Here is a 20,538-nt window from a genome sequence, read left to right on the forward strand (position 1 = left end):
CTGCCAGCTTAGGCCCGATCCCCAGGGGAGTAGGCCTAAACCAGAAGGTGGACATCCCCTGAGGGGGTCTCAGAATGGGAGAGAGCACAGGCTGGGCTGAGGGACCCTCCCCCCACCCCAGTGCACAATTTTTCATGCACCGGGCCTCTAGTGTTGACTAAGAGTGGTGAAAGCAGTCATCCCTGTCTTGTTCCTGTTCTTAGGGGAAATTGTTTTAGTTTTTACCCATTGAGTATGATATTGGTTGTAGGTTTGTCATATATAGCCTTTATTATGTTGAGGTATGATCCCTCTATTCCCACTTTGCTGAGAGTTATCAAAAATGGGTGTTGGATTTTGTTGAATGCTTTTTCTGCATCAATTAATATGATCACGTGACTTTTGTCTTTCAATTTGTTTATGTGATGTATCACATTTATTGATTTGTGAATATTATACCAGCCTTGCATCCCTGTAATAAATCCTATCTGGTCATGCTGTATGATCTTTTTAATATATTGCTGGATCTGATTTGCTAATATTTTGTTGAGGATTTTTTTTATATGCATTTTATTGATTTTTTTAGAGAGGAAGGGAGAGGGATAGAGAGTTAGAAACATCGATCAGCTGCCTCCTGCACACCCCCTACTGGGGATGTGCCCACAACCAAGGTACATGCCCTTGGCCAGAATCAAACCTGGGACCTTTCAGTCTGCAGGCCAATGCTTTATCCACTGAGCCAAACCGGTTAGGGCTTGTTGAGGATTTTAGCATCTATGTTCATCAGGGATATTGGCCTGTAATTCTCTTTGTAGTGTCTTTATCTGGTTTTCGAGTTAGGATAAGGCTGACCTTGTGGAAAGAGCTTGGAAGTGTTTCTTCCTCTTGGATTTTTTGGAATAGTTTGAGGAGGATAGGTGTTAGTTCTTCTTTGAATATTTAATAAAACTCCCCTGTGAAGCTGTCTGGAACAGGGCTTTTGTCTGCTGGGAGCTTTTTGATTACTGCTTCAATTTCATGGCCTATTCAGGTTTCCCGTTTCTTCCTGATTCAGTTTTGGAAGATTGTATTTTTCTAGGAATTTGTCCAGCTTGTTGGCATAGAGTTGTTTATAATATTTTCTGGTAATCCTTTGTATTTCTGTGGTATCCATTGTTTATTTTACCTCTTTTGTTTCTGATTCTATTAATTTGGGTCCTCTCTCTTTGTTTCTTGATGAGTCTGGCTAAGGGTTCATCAATCTTGTTTATCTTTTCAAAGTACCAGCTCTTAGTTTTATTGATCTTTTGTGTGTGGGGGTTTTTTTGTGTGTGTTTGTGTGTGTGTGTGTGTGTGTGTGTGTGTTTTTAGGTCTCTATGTCATTATTTTTGTTCTGATCTTTATTATTTCCTTCCTTCTGTAATGCCCAGTGTTCAGAATCCCCAAAAACCCCCCAGGAAGGAGCCAAGACCCGCTGTAACTGCAAGAGAACCTTTATTCGTGCTAGCACGAGCTCTCATCTCCAGCGCTCACCGGGGACCAAGAGAGATTCTCTCGCCAACACAAAGGCTTTAAGGGGGTCTCAAGCAGTGGGCAGGGAGAGTGTTTATGATTGGTCAGGGGTAGGGTGAGGGGTCCAGTTACACAAAGGCACACTGGGTAGCTTGCTTAAGGTGGACTGAGTCCACCTCTCTACATTCCTATTGGCAGGTTCATGCAATTGTTACATTCTCGCGGTTTTCTAAGAAAAAGGAGTTATATACATAGTTACACAGGGTGGAGGGTATAGTACATTTTGTGCTGTCCTGCTCTGCCCTTTCATTCCCCCCTTGTCTTGGGACACCCGGCTCAATCATGAGACGGTTTGCATTTTTACTTTGTCTTTTACTTCTGGTTAAGGCCTTTAGTACTACAGTCCCCAACAGTACTGTCCACAGTGAATTCCAGTTCTTCTCCTGCAGGTGTCGAGTTTCCTCCTGGCCTGCGTGGAGCCCAGGCTAGGGATCTCACGGGTGAGGCCGCTGGTTGCCAGGATCTAGGCCGTTTCCTGGTGCAGGAGCTGGGAGTGGTGTAGCCAGGTCTGGACGCCGTCTACTTCAACAGCCGTGGGCGTGCTCAGGATAACAGTGTAGCATCCCTTCCAGGTTGGGGTGAGTCCTTGGGCAGTGAACTTCTTTACCTATACCGAGTCCTTGGGCTGGAAGGGTTGTACAGGAACAAGCTTATGGGTGGCTTTCTGGGTATACTGCACAGCCTGTAAGGACTTGAGTAAGGGAATGGTTATGAATTCCAGCTTTCAGTTTCTTCCTGTCCCTGGAAAGGAAGCGGCAGGGGGAGGTCTATCATATATGATCTCTAAAAGGGGGAAACCCCTACCGGTAGGGGGTACACCTGGCCCATAAGAGGGTGAAGGGTAGGAGGTTGGTCCAGTTTTCACCGGTTTCTAGGGTAAATTCAGTTAAATTCTTTTTTTTTTTTTAGTCTCGCGCATGGCTGTCCTAAGGCTTGAGCTATATTTTGAGATATCTTGGCTACAAAAGGCGGGGCTGTTATCTGATCCTATGACTACTGGCAGCCTGAATCTAGGTATAATCTCCTGGAGTAATCTCTTGACAATTATAGAGGCAGTTTCTGTCCTAGTGGGGTATGCTTCAACCCAACCCGAGAAGGTGTCTATGAGAGCTAGCAGATACTTATACCCTGACGCTAGTGGCTTAATCTCTGTGAAATCCACCTCCCATGCTCTCCTGGGGAATTTCCGTGGGGCCCGAATTCTCAGGGGGACCCTCTTACCTTGCTTAGCATTTACCTGTGCACAGACATTATTTCTAATGATTATGCTTTTAATTATTTTATCTAAGAGTACCTGCCTTGTAGAACTTCAGAAGTCTTGGTGACGCCAAGTGGGTAGCCTGGTATAACTGGGTAACTAATGTCCAACCTATAGCCTCTGAGACCAACAGTCTGTCATCTGATAGGGTACACCAACCATCCGGTTCTTTAATGGCTTGCTTCTGTTCTGCCAATTCCTCCTCTTGTTTGGTGTAGGAGGGGGTCTGCATAGGTCCAGGTACGGCAGGGTTACTAAAACTTGTAAAGGCCCCACTGGTTTTTGGGCGGCTTCCTTGGCAGTTTGGTCTGCGGCTCTATTTCCTCTGGCTTCAATTGTCTTCCCTTTCTGATGTCCTTTGCAGTGCACTATTGCAACTGCCCTTGAGAGCCAGATGACCTTTAATGTGGCTAAAATGTTTTCCTTATTTTTAATTTTCTTTTTTTACTGCAGTTGGTAACCCTCTTTTCTGGTGGATGGCACTGTGTTCCTATTGGAGGGCCTGGATTAAGGCTAAAAGCTCGACTTTTTGTGCTATGGTTCCCCTATTTAGGGACTGCGCCCAAATGGTGCGGTTCAGGGTGACTACTGCTGCCCCTGCACATCGGATGCCATCCTGAACATAACTGCTCCCAACCGTGAACAGTACCTTGTCTGGTGATGATAGTGGGGCATCTTTCAGGTCTGGACGAGCCGTTTGTACTGCGTCTGTTACCTCTGTGCAGTCATGAATGGGTTCCTCTGGCTCATCATCTGGAAGCTCTGGAAGCAGGCTGGCAGGGTTGATGGCCAGTGTCTTATGGAACCGGATGCAGGGCTGGTCCAGGAGAAGAGCTTGGCACTGGGTGATCCTGGTGTTTGACATCTATCTCTCCAGGGCACCTCGAAGGAGGGCCTCCACACCATGGGGTATTATTAGGGCTAGTTCCTGGCCCAGAGTTTGCTTATCTGCCTTCTTTACCAGCGATGCTGTGGTGGCTACTGCCCAGAGGCACGCTGGCCACCCTGCTGCCACGGGGTCTAGTCTCTTAGACAGATAGGCTACAGGTCTCTTCCAGGGACCTAGAGTCTGAGTGAGAACCCCTTTGGCAATGCCTCTTACCTCACTCACGTGGAGGTGGAAGGGCTTCGTGACGTCTGGCAAGGCTAGGGCAGGTGCTGAGATGAGAGCTTTCTTTAGCTCCTCAAAGGCCCATTGTTCTACTTCGGTCTAGTTCAGTGGCTGCGTTCCCCCAGTACTTGAGTCTAGAGGTTTAGCAATCTCTATGAGCCCCGATATCCATAGGTTGTAGTATCCAACTGCCCCTAATAATTCCCGCTTCATCCCCCGCAAAGGATATGATGGCAGTCCAAATAGTTTCTGTAGGAGGTCACATCTACATAGGGGGTACGGGCATTCTGGCATGACCAGAAATGAATGAGTTACCGTGTTCTTTCCGAGGTCCATAGTCCTTTTTGATGTCTAAGGAAAACAGGCAATTTGTCCGGTGGCTTCCTGGACTGCTGTCTTCTTAGAGGTTACGGGTCCCATAGGCCCTGTCAAGACTGAATAGGCTGTTTCAGTGTCCACCAGGAAACTAACAGGTTTGCCCCCCACTTGTAAGGTTACCCTGGAGGCTTAATAGAAAGGAACCCCGGTCCTGTCAGTCCTTTTCCTCTAAGTTAAAGACCCTTGGAGTCTGAGTCTCCCCTTTCTGCTTCTCTAGCTAACCTGCCAGGACATTTTCTCTTCCTGTGCCTCTGCTTCTTACAATAGGCATACTAATTCCTTCCTATTTGCTTCTGGCTTTTTCTTCTTTCTAATATTTCTCTGTTCTTCTTCTTACTATTTATAAACTTTTATAAATTTTATAATTTTAAATTAGTCTCTAAACTTTTTTTATGTCTTTCAAAAATGTATAATCATGCCTCAAATCTTTTATTACTTTAAAATATTTAGAAAAGGCAGAGGGAGAAGGGAGCAGGCTCAGCCGCTTGAATTTCAAACTGTTATATTTTTCCTATAGATAAGAATCTCAGATTCTGATAAGCCTGGAATGGGGAATTTCTAGCTGCCGCCTTTAAGCCCCCTAACAGAACACGGTGAAAAGTGTCCAAGGAGTTGCCGAGGGTTCTTGGGTCTCATTGGGGCGGAGGGGGTCACAAGGGAATTTCCCTCCTTGTTGCTGCCTCTAGCCACTTAAAACAATCCCTGGAGGGGAGGGACACCGGGTGGGCGGAGGCAGGGAGCGCGGCGCGGGTCCCACCGAGGCGTTTTCATCTGGCAGCCCACTCTCTGTTCCCACTGGGAAAAGTGCTTGCCTTCTGCTAACAAAGGTGGTGTGGGGGAACCGGTGACCCCTACACTGTAATCAGACTCCCTGACCTTTTTGAAAAGCCACTCTGCTTGAGTGTGTTTCTATTAAAAATTACTGATTTCAAAATTATAACTTAAGAGTTGCCACACACACACAAGGACCAAGTGGCCTATAAAATATTTTCCTTTTCTTTTAAAGGTTTTACAATGTACAATAATCATATCAAACTTAATGGCCAATTGAGACAAACACTTCTGAGACCGTTCCTCCACCACTGATTAAGACTGGGTGGTGGCAGGTGTCAGAAATAAGATTCATTTAGGTTTTGAGCTTGCTGGGCAGACTTGGTGACTTTGCCAGCTCCAGCTTCCTTCTTATAGTTAATTTTAGAATGTGGTCCCTGCTTTAAATCTTTTTGGATTACAATTGTTATAATTTTATATCTTCAAATTAATAAATATAGACAGAAATGTTGTTAGGCAGGCCGATTCCCCCTCTGACAGAGAGAAAACACCCCTGGGAAAAAAGAATCCCAGTGGCCACTTGGGGGGATTGCTACCTGTCAGAGCACTCAGCCTTAAACAAATTAAATGTGTTGTTGTTTTTTTCTTCTATATATGAATAAATAATTATAACCAGGCAGACAACAAAATATCAAACAAACATCTGTCCTTATATCATTTCAGTAAATAAGTAATCTTACATTCTTGGGATCTAAGCAGATAACAGGAACACTGCCTCTAAGTCCCCTGATGGGGGCCTCCCTTTCCTATCGTCGCTTTTTCTGGCTTCTGCCATAGGCCAGTGGGCGGGACCAGTGTGTTGAAGGAAAAATCATCCTGCAGTCCGGCTCGGGGAGGGACAGGTTACACATGGAGCGTTGTTTCAGGAGAGGCAAAACCTTGATAAAAGCTCCGTAATTCAATCACACAGTCAAAGGTTAAACTGGAAGGGAAGAACCACTCAATGTCCTCTAAGAGGATTTTAACAAACTGATAACAAACTGACAAAACCTTGACAAATCAAAATTCAATAAATAATATATACGTATAGGGCCCAATTATGACAAAATATAAGACAAAAAGACAAAACAAACAGTCCTGATACCAACATGACAAAACACAAGACAAACACCTGTTGAGAGGGAGAGCCTCCAGCCCCTTCTGGGGGGTCCCTCTCTCCTCTTGCAGGAGGGAGAGCCTCCAGCCCCTTCCGGGGGGTCCCTCTCTCCTCTTGCAGGAGGGAGAGCCTCCAGCCCCTTCCGGGGGGTCCCTCTCTCCTCTCGCAGGAGAAGATTTCTTGTGAGCTTAAAGCCTGGATGGCCTCCTGAAAGAAAAGATTTTTAATCCAGTTACAGATGCTATTAGAATCAGGATGAGAGAGGAAGGGAAAGTCCAGGTTATGTCCTTTTTGAGGATCCTAATAACTGAAAACAGTAAGTTAAACAAACGGTTAACGGGGTCTATAAAGAGTTAATAGTAACTTCAGCCTTAGTTCCACGTTGGACTATGATGTCACAGGCCTGTAAATCTTTCCGCCCTGTGAAGTTGTTAGCTGGGAGTCTCCGAGCACCAAAAGAGATAAGGAAGCTGTAAATAAAAGTTCCTTTGTTCTTTGAAATGTTATAAATGGATACTTTTAAATCAACCTTAGAACTTTAAAATTCAATTTAATACAGTAAATTCACAAATCAGAGCAAACTGAAACCTTCATTTATACAAACAGAGGAATTTTTATCATCTAAGTGGGCTGATTCCCTCTCTGACGGAGAACAAAGACTCTGAAAAAGGTGTCTCAGCAGCTGCTAAAGACCTTTGTATTCCGCCACAGCAGGTCCGCCCTATCTTTAAATAAATTAAACAGCAGAAAGAGATAACAAATATTTTCACATTTATATTTATATACCAAACAGTCCGAGTTTTTGACTCCTACTAGATATTTACCAGAGTTTAAACAGACACCTGATTAATTTGCCTGAGGAAGCTTTATGGCCTTCGGGGGGGGGGGGGGGAGATTAAGCTCCCCTTTCCACTCACTTGGAGTGGACTGAGTCTGTCCCATAATGTCCGTCAAGAGAGTCCACAAAACAAAACAAAAACAAATCAACACACACAAACAGAGGATCCTTAAGAAAATCCTTCCAACGCGAGTCCGTTGGAGCAGAACCAGAAGCGTGGACGACGGCCTCACGCCGACCGGCGGGAGCGACCCACCTCGTCCCAGAAACTGAGGGGCATACACATCCCTCCTGAAAGAGGATCGAGACGTCTCCCGATGCCTCTAGCCCGTGGTCCTCCAGCACGTCTGCCTAGACCGCTTCGGGCACTGCCAGAAATTCAGATTTGAGCTCACACAAGGGACAAAAGACAAACAGACACCTACCGTGGCCAGTCAGGTTCTCCGGGTTTGGGGGTCCCTCGGAGGGCTTGGGGATCCCGGACGAGCCCCCAAATGTAATGCCCAGTGTTCAGAATCCCCAAAAACCCCCCAGGAAGGAGCCAAGACCCGCTGTAACTGCAAGAGAACCTTTATTCGTGCTAGCACGAGCTCTCATCTCCAGCGCTCACCGGGGACCAAGAGAGATTCTCTCGCCAACACAAAGGCTTTAAGGGGGTCTCAAGCAGTGGGCAGGGAGAGTGTTTATGATTGGTCAGGGGTAGGGTGAGGGGTCCAGTTACACAAAGGCACACTGGGTAGCTTGCTTAAGGTGGACTGAGTCCACCTCTCTACATTCCTATTGGCAGGTTCATGCAATTGTTACATTCTCGCGGTTTTCTAAGAAAAAGGAGTTATATACATAGTTACACAGGGTGGAGGGTATAGTACATTTTGTGCTGTCCTGCTCTGCCCTTTCACTTCTACTTACTCTGAGCTTTTCTTATTGTTCTCTCTCTAATTCTTTAAATTGTAGGGTTAGTTCATTAGAAATTTTTATTGTTTCTTGAGGTAGGCCTATAGATCTATGAACTTCGCTCTCAGGAATGCTTTCGCTTTGTCCCATAGATTTTGGGTTATTGTGTGTTCATTTTCATTTGTTTCCAGGAAGTTTTTTTTATTTCTTCCTTGATTCTACTTTGCTTATTTCTTTATAGCATATATCATGCCGTAATGTTCATTTGTCAGACTGCCCAAACTGGAGTGAAAGTGCCTAGCAAGTTGGATTTCTCTCTTCCTCTTTGCTATCTCTTCAGCATCTAGAAAGTGCCTCCAACACATAAATGTGTGTTGAATGAGTTGCTTTGCCAAGGGGCAGAGGAGACTGTGAGAGGGGTAGAGACAGCAGGAAGCTGTCAATAGCAGGAAGCTTTGAAAGAGTTTGGGCTTTCACTGCTTGTAGGACTGGGGGTGGGGCGAGGTTTAAGGTAGCTTTATCTGGATTTTAAGGGGCAGGTAGGCTCACAGCTAGCATATGGGTAAAATATGAAACAGATCAGCCCTCAGTTGGCTCAGCTGGTTGGAGTATTGTCCCATGCACTGGAAGGTTGCAGGTTTGTAAAGAAAAGCTTAAAAAAAAAAAAAAAAAAAGGAAAAGAAAAGCCTCAGAGCAGATGTATTGGAAGATCAAGACATAAAGGAAGAGTGACAAGAGAAACATTTCAAATTCAATTACAGCTGCCAGAATGTAAGAGAAAGAGGCACCAACAATTAACTTACTATTAGCTGTGAGCCAATGAGCAAAAGACAGCTGCATTCCTGAGTGTGTTAGGGCTTTGATTCAAGTCCCGGCATCTGTAGCCACCACTGGACACCACATCCTGAATCTGCCGGAACTTTCAGGACTGTCACCTGTACCTAATCAAGAGTAATAAATATGTATTCCTATGGACTGTGCACTGCCCCCTTCACCTTTCCCACCCCCAACCCCCTTTATCTGTAGTCTGCGTAACTTCTTTCAAAACAACTTACATCTTCCTTCCCCAAAACATAATGTATAACAGAGCTCTGTAACTCCAGGACAGCAGACACCTTATCTTCTCCACCGGGCCCTGCTGCTGGTGGTTTAGACTCCATGCTCCAGGACCTGTCCTTTTCTGGCTAGCACATGGCTCAATAAACCCCTTCCTTTAAAAAGGCTTTCAGCCACAGAAGTTACGTTTTTTGTTTAACAAGAGAAAATTGGCAATGAGAGGCAAACACAGAGAGGACAGAGACATGCAGAACATTACGGCTAGAATGAGGTAAAAGTCTTGGAAAAGGACTTGGAGAAGGTCGGAAAGGAGGGCTCAGACAAGGCATCCTTGCCTGTCCTCCAGACACTGGGAATCTCCCAGCCAGGAGCCACACCCCATTTCCGGCTCCTCAGGGTGGGGCTCCCTTTGTTTCTAGGAGGAGTACTCAGTCCCAGGTGGTGAGTCTGTGAGGGGAGGGGAGCCGTAAGGAGAGAGGAACCTGTAAGGGGTGGTCATTAATGACAGGCTCCATGCTTCTCTCTGCTTGGAAGGAACTGCTGACTCAGAGGGTTAGAGGACCAGCCCTAGAGGGTCACGAAGTAGAACTCAGGAGTCAGTCCTAGGGATTTAGGTGGAGAGGAATTGATCCTGGAGGGGAAGGGCCTGCAAAGACAAGAAATCTCTGATATCAACCCTGGGGAAATTTCAGATCTGCTGGGAGGAACAGGTGTCCTGTGTAGGCTACAGCCTGAGGCCTGAGGACCCTGCGCCCCTCTGGAGGACCTGTTTACTCTTAGTTCCTCAGCTTCCCACTTGCCCGCTGGACTGACTGTGTGTGTCCCTGGAGATCTGCACGTGTTCAAGTGTCCACTTGTAGTCCCAAGTCACCCTTTTCAAAGATTTGTGAAGGGTAAAGAAGTTTGAGGATGGATAGATGAAAACAAAAAGCAAGTACAGCAAAATATAACCATGGTACAATGTACATGGTGTATGGGTATTCACTGTACAATTGTTCTAATTTTTCTATATGTTTGAACTTTTTCACATAAAATACTAGGGGAGAAGAAAAAAATTTTTTGTCAGGCAAATAGTAGGCCCTCCTAAGTATAAGACGTGGGCAGTGCAATTCCTTTCTAATGGCTGGAGAGGGCAATGTTATTCAAAAAGAGAACAGATTGCAGGGGAGAGCACTTGCAAACATCCAGTAGAGGAGGGAGAACCCTAGGCCACACCCAGAGGTGATTTAGTGACTTTGCCCACCCAAAGCTGTTTGCCCTTTGCTTGGTGATATTTCTCAAGTTTATTCTGCTCCTCCTGAGATCTGGGCCTTGGCCTAGAGTGGACCCCTCCCTGCCACCTGTAATCCTTAAGGGGAGGGGCTGGATAAAATGTTCCAGACCCTGCCTGACAACTGACCCTAAGAGATTGATCATGTTTGCCCAGGAGGTGAGGTTCGCACGATAAAGAGCAGGGGGAGGGCTTAGAACTGGTATAAAAGATCTGCAAGATCCTGGGGGGTTACTTTGCATCTGAAACTGCCAGGTAAGGGGTGACAGAGGCCTGAGCTGAGGGGAGGCAAGGAAGCCTGGATTTGAGTTAGGGGGAATTCACGCTGAGCCGAAGAGCTGGCTTGGACTGAATGGCAGAGGGGAGAGTGGGGTGTCAGTTAACTGGGGCATCTGGATCGGAATTAGTCATAGGTGTATCAATATCTGGGTCTCAGCTGAAAGACTGGGGACACTTGGGATGCTCAGGGGTGTGGACATGGCCATATTTGTTTTTTTTTGTTTGTTTTTTTGTGGGGTTTTTTAAATATATTTTATTGATTTTTTACAGAGAGGAAGTGAGAGTTAGAAACATCGATGAGAGAAAACATCAATCAGCTGCCTCTTGCACATACTGGGGATGTGCCCACAACCATACATGCCCTTGACCGGAATTGAACCCGGGACCCTTGAGTCCGCAGGCCGACCTCTATCCACTGAGCCAAACCGGTTTCGGCGACATGGCCATATTTGTGATAGCGGAGAAAGAATTATTACAAATAGATTACGCACCAGGGATCTAATATCTTGAGCTAGTCTCAACTCCTACAACTTTTCAGTCTATCCTTCTCCACCAGAACTGCTTGGAAACTGCTGTTGGCACAGTCTCTTCTCTGACTGCCTTCACTCCTCGGGTGACAGAGACACACCTCTAGAATGTTCTTTTCCTTCTGAGACCAGGGTAAAACTAGGAATTTAAACTATGCCCCAGATGCCCCATAAGTCAGGCCAATCTACCCCGGCTGGACTTCAGTTAGGTTTTCTCAGACTCCTGGTCTGGGACACTCAACCATTTCTATGATTTGGAGATTGCCTCTTCTTCTTTAGAAAACTCCTTTCCTGCTTTGTGCCAGGAGGGAACAGCGCTCATACAGCTTAATCCAGACAGAGGGTTAGGACTGATCTTCTGCCTTGGGACAGACGAGGAGGGTTGGCTACAGGCAGACCAGAGAGGTAGAGGGGTAAGGACACAGAAGACAGTATCTGAGAGGAACAGGACTAGAGACTATGCCATCCTTTCAAAGCCAAGACTGGGTCAGCTAGGTCTGAGTCTCAACTGGAGGTCAGGGATGTCTGAGTAAATAAAGTCCCGAGGAACAGGGTGAATCTTCACTTTCTCCTTTCTTCCCATTCCAGCCCCAGAATGTTGACCATTGCTGTTCTTGCCCTTCTTTGTGCATCGGCCTCTGCCAATGCCAGTAAGTGAGAATCTGGGAGCCCAGTACGGGGGTCACTGCTGGCAGCCAAGGCTTTCAGAGGCAGGCTTGGGGTGCTGGGAACTGAGTTGTGGGAGGAATATGCGTGGTAGGGAGAAACTGCGCTCTCAGGTAATTTCTCCCTCAATCTCTTACTTTCCCTTCCAGTTCAGGCTAGGTCCTCCTCCTACAATGGAGAGTATGGAGGCGGTGGCGGACAACGATTCTCTCATTCTGGCAACCAGCTGGACGGCCCCATCACTGCCATCCGTGTCCGAGTCAACAGATACTACATCGTAGGGTAAGATTCACTGAGTTTCTGTGGTTTGAGGACCTTCTGGGATCGTACTAAATCGGGAAGTTCTCAGTCACTTTGGGTCACGTCTGTTTCAATCAACAAGTCCCAGGGATAACACGGTATGTGAGAGCTGTGAGAGGCTTGGATTGGAGACCTGCACTGCTGAAACCTCTGCAACCCAAACATGAGTGATCCTGGATAAATCACATACCACAAACTCTCAGGGGCCTGGAAGTTGTCTAGTTTGGCCCCCAATCGAGGTTTACTTTTTTTAAAAAAAAATATTTTTTCGTTTAAGGGAGAGGAAGAGAGAAACACTGATTTGTTGTTTATTATTTTTATTCATTCACTAGTTGTTTCTTGTATGTGGTCTGACCTGGGATCAAACCCAAAACCTTAGCATATTGGGACAATGCATATCAGGATTGAGCTACCTGGCCAGGGCCCTACCCTAGGTTTAAATCCCCTCTGGCATCCTCCATCTTTGCATGATGCCTCTCCCAAAATGTGTATCCTTCTGATCCTGGATCCGCATGCTGGTACAGCAGAGACAAGTCTTTTCCCTCGTGAGAGCCTTTCAGATTTTTGAGAAATTGCTTTGCTTCTTTTGGGTGGGAGTGAGGGTACAGAGGGAGTCTACATTCCAAGCTCAATCTCTGGCACTTACTGAGTGACTCTGGGAAAGTCGTTTTCCCTCTGTGAGTCTGTTTGTGGTCAAAATGAGGAGTTGAAGTTCCCTGTATGATCTCCAAGGGCTCACCCAACCCTCACACACTGTGGAACTGGCAGGAGGCTTATCATCCCTGTCACCAGTTTGAAGGTCTCAGGGTATAGGCCAAGAGGTCCTACGTTCTCAGTATCCTATTCAGTGTCTCCCCTTTCTTCCTCCTCACCCTGTCCCCAGTCTCCAGGTACGCTATGGCAAGGTGTGGAGCGACTATGTGGGTGGCACCCAGGGAGACCTGGAGGAGATCTTTCTGCACCCTGGGGAATCAGTGATCCAGGTGTCTGGCAAGTACAAGTACTACTTGAGGAAGCTGGTCTTCGTGACTGACAAGGGCCGCTACCTGCCTTTTGGAAAAGACACAGGCACAAGTTTCAATGCTGTCCCCTTGCACCCCAACACTGTGCTCCGATTCATCAGTGGCCGCTCTGGCTCCCTCATTAATGCCATCGGCCTGCACTGGGACGTCTATCCCAGTGACTGCAGCAGCTGCTGAGACCCAGCAAGAACAATGCAGTGTGGGGGGTGAGAACCCCCTTGCCACTAACCCCACCCACATGGCTCCATTTGAAAAATAAAAGGGCATGGCTAAACTTGTGTGTATGTGGGTGTCTGCAGCTGGGATCCACCTCCAGACTCTGGGTATGGATGTGTGAATCTCTTTCTTGGCTATCTGTAGGATGTTAATCTAGGGAAGAATGGGAGGATGAGGGAAAGGTGTTAAAGTCTTGGGTTTTTCTTCATTATTTATCAAAAGGAGATAAGATTCTGATTTGCACTAATTCATTTTTCAAGGAGATAAGATTCTGATTTGCACTAATTCATTTTTCAAGGATAGCTCCTGAGAGTGTTTACCCAAATTGGAGTTCTGAGGCTGAGGGTAAGGCCTCAATGTGACTTACTGCCAAAACCCAAGATATTCCACTCTCACTCTCCAGCCCTTCTCTCCCCTGTCCTCCCCTCCCCTTGAGATCGCACCTCTTCACCAAGGCTATCACCTCACTCTCTAGATCTTAACCCACTCTCTGTATGTGGGTGGCCTGGACCTTTATCCTTTGTTCTTTCCCAGAACCCACCTGACTCTTAAAGTTTAGCCTAATGTGCCTATTACCCAGACTAGTTCCTCCCCACCTTTACCCATAAGCCCTGGTGTCCTTACTGAGCTCCTTCAGAACTCAGGTCCCTTCCTTAGGAAGTCACCACTTCCTCATAGCTTTTATGCTATCAATACCATCCTCAAAATAAAGGGCTTTTCACAGTGGGGGAGAAACCACTGTGGGTTTCTATGAACATAAGGGATTGGTTAGAGTTCAGGGTAAGCCTTAGAGTGACTGGATAGATTCAGCAACATAAAGCTGCTTTGAAAATAATTCTTAGGACTCTAGTTCCCAGTCCTAAAACATTTCTTCCCAATTAGACAAGGATAACAGTTATGTACATGTAACTTTATAAAGAAATATTAACATTACTAGAGGCCCGGTGCACGAAATTCATGCACCAGGGTGTGTGTCCTTCAGCCCAGCCTGCACCCTCTCCAATCTGGGACACCTAGAGGGATGTCCGACTGCCTGTTTAGGCCTGATCCAGGTAAATGGGCAGTCGGACATCCCTCTCACAATCCAGAACTGCTGGCTCCCAACTGCTCACCTGCCTGCCTTCCTGATTGCCCCTAACCACTTCTGCCTGCCAGCCTGATCACCCCCTAGCCACTCCCCTGCCAGCCTGATTGATGCCTAATTGCTCCCCTGCCAGTCTGTTTGCACCTAACTGCCCTCCCCTGCAGGCCTGGTCCCCCCCGATCTGCTCTCCCTTGCAGGCCTGGGTTCCCCCACAACTGCCCTTCCCTACAGGCCCGGTTGCCCCCAACTTCCCTCCTCTGCCGGCCTGGTCACCCCTAACTGCCCTCCCCTGCAGACCTGGTGCCCCCCAGCTGCTCTCCCTGCCCTTCCCTACAGGCCCGGCTGCCCCCAACTTCCCTCCTCTGCCGGCCTGGTCACCCCTAACTGCCCTCCCTTGCAGACCTGGTCCCCCGCAACTGCTCTCCCTGCAGGCCTGGGTTCCCCCCCCCCAACTGCCCTTCCCTGCAGGCCCGGCTGCCTCCAACTTCCCTCCTCTGCCGGCCTGGTCACCCCTAACTGTCCTCCCCTGCAGGCTTGATCACCCCTAACTGCCCTCCCTTGCAGGCCTGGTCCCTCCCAACTGCCCTCCCCTGCTGGCCTGATTGCCCACAACTGCCCTCCCCTGCAGGCCTGATTGCTCCCAACAGCCCTCCCCTGCTGGCCATCTTGTGGTGGCCATCTTGCATCCACATGGGGACAGCCATCTTTGACCACATGGGGCAGCCATCTTTTGTGTTGAAGTGATGGTCAATTTGCATATTACTCTTTCATTAAGATAGGATAGAAACAAACTCATGCCTAGCCTATTTTTATAACAATTCCTTTCTCTTAATCAATGTCATTGGATGGAATATATGTCACTGTATTTTCTTTATTGAGATATAAATCACATAATATAAAATTCACCCTTAAAAAAAAAAATTCACCCTTGTGCCATTTCAGTGGTTTTTAGTATATTCACAGATTGAATATACTAAATCACCACCCTCTAGTTTCCCTAATACTTTCATCACCTCAAAAAGAAACCCCAGAGGGAGGGTGAAGATGGAAGAGGTTATAGGGGAGATAAGTGGTGATGGGAAAAAACTAAACTAAACTAAACTAAACTAAACTAAACTAAACTAAACTAAACTAAAATATAAAATGAGTTTCCTCCTGTTAAAAAGAAAGAAACCCCATATCCTTTAAGCAGGTACTCATTCTTCTCTCCTAGGCCCTGATAACAACTCATCTACTTTCTGTCTCTAGGGATTTGCCTATCCCAGACATTTCATACAGATGGAATCTTACAAAAATGTGGCCTTCTGTGTCAAGTGTCTTCCTTTAACATGTTTTCAAGGTTCATTCATGTTGTAGCATGAATCAGCATCTCAATCCTTTTTATGACAGACTTTTGACAAATCAGATATCTAGTCAACTTTAGATTTATTTATTTTTATTTATTTATTTTTTATTTATTTCAGAGAGGAAGAAAGAGGGAGAGAAACATCAACGATAGAGAGAATCATTGATTGGCTGCCTCCTGCACATCTCCTACTGGGGATCGAGCCTGCAACCTGGGCATGTGTCCTTGACCGGAATCGAACCCAGGACCCTTCAGTCCACAGGCCAACGCTCTATCCTCTGAACCAAACCAGCTAGGGCTAGGACAGCCTTTAAACCAGTGGTTTTCACACTGTGCCCAGTGAAGGCACTGGCAGGTAAAAGGCAGACATAGCAGAAGAGGATTAAGTGATGGGATTTCTGGCTTTTGTCTAGTCTACATATCAGAATTTTGCAGAACATTTTATTTTAAAAAAATTTTTCCTTAACAAAGTTTTTTAATTGCTGGGTTGAGCTAATCACACATTTATCATATATTCCCTGCTAAGTTCTAGGAACATGAAGATTACTAAAGTTTTGTTACTTTTCTTCTGGTCAAATGGATTTATTGGTGCTGTAACAAAGGTGTTTTTCTTTTTGTTTAATCCTCACCCTAGGATATTTTTACCATTGATCTTTAGAGAGAGTGGAAGGGGGGGGGGTGGGGGGAGACATCGATGTGAGAGAAACATATTGTTCCCACACACGCTCCGACCTGGGCTGGGAATTGAACCTGAGACCCTTCAGTTCACAGGCTGACACTCTAACCATTGAGCAAAACCAGCCAGGGCAAAGGTGTTTTCATAGGATGCCCAAGGAGCCAAAGGAGGGGTAAATTTCTCTGGGAGTGTCAGAGAAGACTTTGTGAAGGAAGGTGTGTGTGTGTGTGTGTGTGTGTGTGTGTGTGTGCGCGCGCGTGTGTGTAGGCAGTACAAGGTGAGTACAAGGTGCTGAGACCGCTTATGCAGAAATCTGAAGATATGAAAACTACAAGTGGTTCAGTACAGCTAAAATGCAAAGTACAATTAGGCAAAAAATGAAGTCTCATGGACAGGTGGGGACCTTAAACAGCATGTGTAGCCACTTAAACTTTCTTATGGGCTACAGCAAGACACTGAACCAAAATTTTGCTCAGGGGATTGATAAGATTTAAAAGAAAATAAATTTTCTGGTGTAAGTGGGGGAAATGGACTAAAGGTAAAAGCAGGATAAGAAAATATTTGAGACTAGGTCTACATCAGAAATGATTAAATGTCTGTACAAAGGCAGTATATGAGGAATAAAGGAAAAGGAAGAATTTGAGAGATTTGAGGGGGAGAATAGACTCAGAAGAACTTGATAACTGTAAGCATGAGGGTGAGTGAAGGAGGAGAGTCTAGGGCAGTGGTCGGCAAACTCATTAGTCAACAGAGCCAAATATCAACAGTACAACGATTGAAATTTCTTTTGAGAGCTAAATTTTTAAAACTTAAACTATATAGGTAGGTACATTGTTATTAACTTAATTAGGGTACTCCTAAGCTGGCCTTTGCTAAAAACTCAAGGGGCCAAAGAGCTGCATGTGGCTTGCGAGCCGCAGTTTGCCGACCACTGGTCTAGGAGAACTTCCATATCTGTAGCTTGGGCAACTAGGAAGAGAGGGATATTCTCTGAGATGGGGGAATACAAAGGAAAAATTAATTAGCTTTTTGGACCTGCTGCATTTTGATTAATCTGTGGTACAACCTGGTTGAGATCCAACAGTAGGCAGAGGGATATTTGAGAATAAAGCTTTGATACAGAGCTTAGTAGATTCAGGAGTCATCAGCACATAGATAATGCAGTTTAAATCACGGGTGTAGAAGAAGTCACCCAGGGACACTGCAGACATATAAAATGAGAAGGCCGAAGTCAGAGGAGAGCAGAATATCAACTTTTGATGGTTGGTCCAAAGAAGAAGAATCAGTTAAAAAAATAAAGAATGGAGTGATCTGAGAGGTAAAGAGAATGAGGGATGATGCACTAGAAGGCAAGAGAGAAATTTCAAGCTTTATTGAAGTATAATTGACAAATAAAATTGTAACATATTTAAAGTGTACAATATAATTTGATATATGTATATATTATGAAAGGATTCCCAAATCAAATTAACACATCCATCATCTCACATAATTACTCTTTAAAAAAATTTTGGTGAGCTTAGGATCTACTCTCTCAACAAATTTCAACTATACAATTGTACAATACAATATTATCCTATATAATAAAAGCCTAATACGAAAATCGGCCAACCAGGGGAATGACCAGTCGCTATGATGCGCACTGACCACCAGGGGGCAGACACTCAACGCAGGAGCTACCCCCAGCCCGCAGGCCCCAGGCTGGCCAAGGCAGGTGCCAGCAGTTCCCCCCCTACCCCACTCGATTGCCCGGCCAGTCGCTCTGCAGATCAGCCCTGATCACCAGCCAGGCCTAGGGACCCTACCGTGCACAATTTCGTGCACCAGGCCTCTAGTCAACTATAATCACCGTGGTATATCTTAGATCCTCAGAACTTACCTTATAATTGAAAGTTTGCACCCTTTTACCAACATCTTCCCATATCCTGCACTTCCCAGTTCCTGGCAACCACCATTCTACTCTGTTTCTATGAGTTTGACTTTATAATTTTAGATTCTATATAAAATGATACCATACAGTATCAGTTTTGTTCTCAGCCTTTGACTGGATGAGGCCTATTAGAATAATTATATTACTTAATTCAGTCATATAACAAATATTTATTAGGTGCCTTACTAGGTACTCTGAGAAATGCCACTATTTGTCCAAAGTCATAAACATAGTATGAAGCACAGGATTAAACTCAGGTCTTTCTGATGTTGCAAAACCTGGGCATTTTTCACATGTCCATGATTTTCAAACATCTTAGAAACAAAATCTTATAAGGAATTCTAATATGAGGATCACACAACTGAAAAAAACCTGTCATGCTTTGACAAATGCATATGCTTATATAACTCAAACTCCTTTAAAGATATAGGACAGTACCATCACCTCAGAAAATTCCTTTGGGTCCTTCCCAATCACTTCCTGCCCACAACTCCCAAGAGGCAACCACTCTTCTGACTTTTTCACACTATACTAAGTTAGCCCATTCTGCATTCAATCTGTTGTGATAGTACATATCATGGAAACTGTGGAAAACCCCACTGTACACGTATGAGAGAGTAAGAGTGGAAAGGTTGCCCTGGCTGGTGTGGCTCAGTTGGTTGGAGTGTTGTCCTGTACACCAGAAGGGGTGGTGGGTTTGACCCCTAGTCAGGGCGCGTGCAGAGGCAACCAATCAATGTTTCTCTCTCTCTCTCTAAAAATCAATGAAATAAATACTGAGAAAAGGCAAATAATATCCTGGTATTATTATGAAAATAGTTTTAACTTTGCAGAGGCCAGAGACCCCCCCCCACACACACAACTCCCAGATTACATTTTGAGAAATTTTGCTCTAGGGATTACAATATTTTGTTTTAAACATCAATATACTATTCATTTTTTTGTCTTCTCATCACAACCTCTGCAGAGCAAGCCTCATCGTTTCAGTGAGCACATCAAACTTGCCCCTGCACAGCAGCCACCAAAGCTCACTTCAGTCTCCGTGCCCTTTTGGGTAGACTGGTGCCAGCTTCCTGGCCAGCTGTGGTGCTCTGTTATCTAAGGCAGCGATCTTCAATCACTGTGGCACAAGAATTTTTAAAAGATGCAATATCTGACTATTTAGGTCAAGAGCACTGAGTGATGAAAGAAAAATACCACATGATCTCACTCATTTATGGTTAATAAAGAACATTATAAACTTGAACAAAAAGACAGATACAGAGACAGTAAAGCATCAAACAGACTGTCAAATTACAGGGGGAAAGTTAGGGAGAGGTGGGGGAGAGAAGAGATCAATCAAAGGACTTGTATGCATGCATATAAGCATAACCAACGGATGCAAAACTCTGGGGGGTGAGGGCATATATGGGAGTGGGGTGGGGGGTGGCAATGGTAAGATATGTACACATATAATACCTTAATAAAAAAATTGAAAAAAAAAAAAAAGAGCACTGAGTGATTGCTTTTCCCTTAGATTGTCAAATAAAGAAATGACAACAGCCAACACAACAATAGCTATCTGGTGTGAATGAACCAAAATTATACCTATTTTTTTTGTCAGATCGACAAAAAATATATTTTTTGGTGTGCTGCAGAATTTTAGTAATTAGTTTATGTGTGCCATGACATGAAACAGGTTGAAAATCACTGATTTAAGGACTCCTTATTCTCCTCTTGGCCCTCCAAGTGTGGTCCTCTCTTTCCCAGCCTCCATTCTCTTCTTCATCACTGCCACTATGCCTTTCACCCCAGATGACCCTCATTTAATCTTCTTAGACTTGAAGAACAGAATCATCTGCATCATTCACTAGACTCTTTCTAATTTTTGTGGCATAACTCTATGTTCTACTTTCCTCTGCTCTCCTTTGTTTTCTAAGAGTCTAGTTTGGAAGTTAAAAATAACTGTTTCTCTTTGAATATCATGTGTTTAACAACCCTAATTTCAACCAGGCAGATGCAGATCTTGCTACCCATTCTTCCCTTAAAAGTTCTGTTTATTGTCTGTCACCATCACTCACTCCCACACCCCTATCCCCACAAAAAAATAAACTCTAGGAAAACAGGGACCATGTCTGTCTTCTTGTCCACCATGGTATCCCTACAACCTAGGAGAGCGGCCTAGCACACTACAAGCAAGTAATACACTGTGAACTGAATTATTTTATTGTCTTTGAATGTTAGGTGTTTA

The 20,538-nt window shown here is 45.2% G+C and overlaps 1 protein-coding gene and 1 long non-coding RNA gene across 4 annotated transcripts in view; one reads left to right on the top strand and one right to left on the bottom strand.

The window, feature by feature from the left end:
- Positions 1-13,319, top strand: part of ZG16 (zymogen granule protein 16) — a 33,185-nt gene extending 19,866 nt beyond the window's left edge. For all 3 annotated transcript variants that reach the window (XM_054714497.1, XM_028127510.2, XM_054714498.1), the window contains exons 2-4: positions 11,658-11,719; positions 11,885-12,017; positions 12,919-13,319. In XM_054714497.1, the coding sequence (XP_054570472.1) occupies positions 11,658-11,719; positions 11,885-12,017; positions 12,919-13,234 (511 nt within the window). In that variant the 3' untranslated portion in view covers positions 13,235-13,319. The remainder of the gene's footprint in view (positions 1-11,657; positions 11,720-11,884; positions 12,018-12,918) is intronic.
- Positions 1,823-6,114, bottom strand: LOC129148784 (uncharacterized). Its single transcript, XR_008555748.1, has 2 exons — positions 5,790-6,114; positions 1,823-2,272 (listed from the first exon to the last, which is right to left on the bottom strand). It is a non-coding gene; the product is annotated as an uncharacterized LOC129148784 (long non-coding RNA).
- Positions 13,320-20,538: the final 7,219 nt, after the last annotated feature.

The sequence above is a fragment of the Eptesicus fuscus genome, chromosome 4 (genome assembly GCF_027574615.1).
Source record: "Eptesicus fuscus isolate TK198812 chromosome 4, DD_ASM_mEF_20220401, whole genome shotgun sequence".
Classification (NCBI taxonomy): domain Eukaryota; kingdom Metazoa; phylum Chordata; class Mammalia; order Chiroptera; family Vespertilionidae; genus Eptesicus; species Eptesicus fuscus.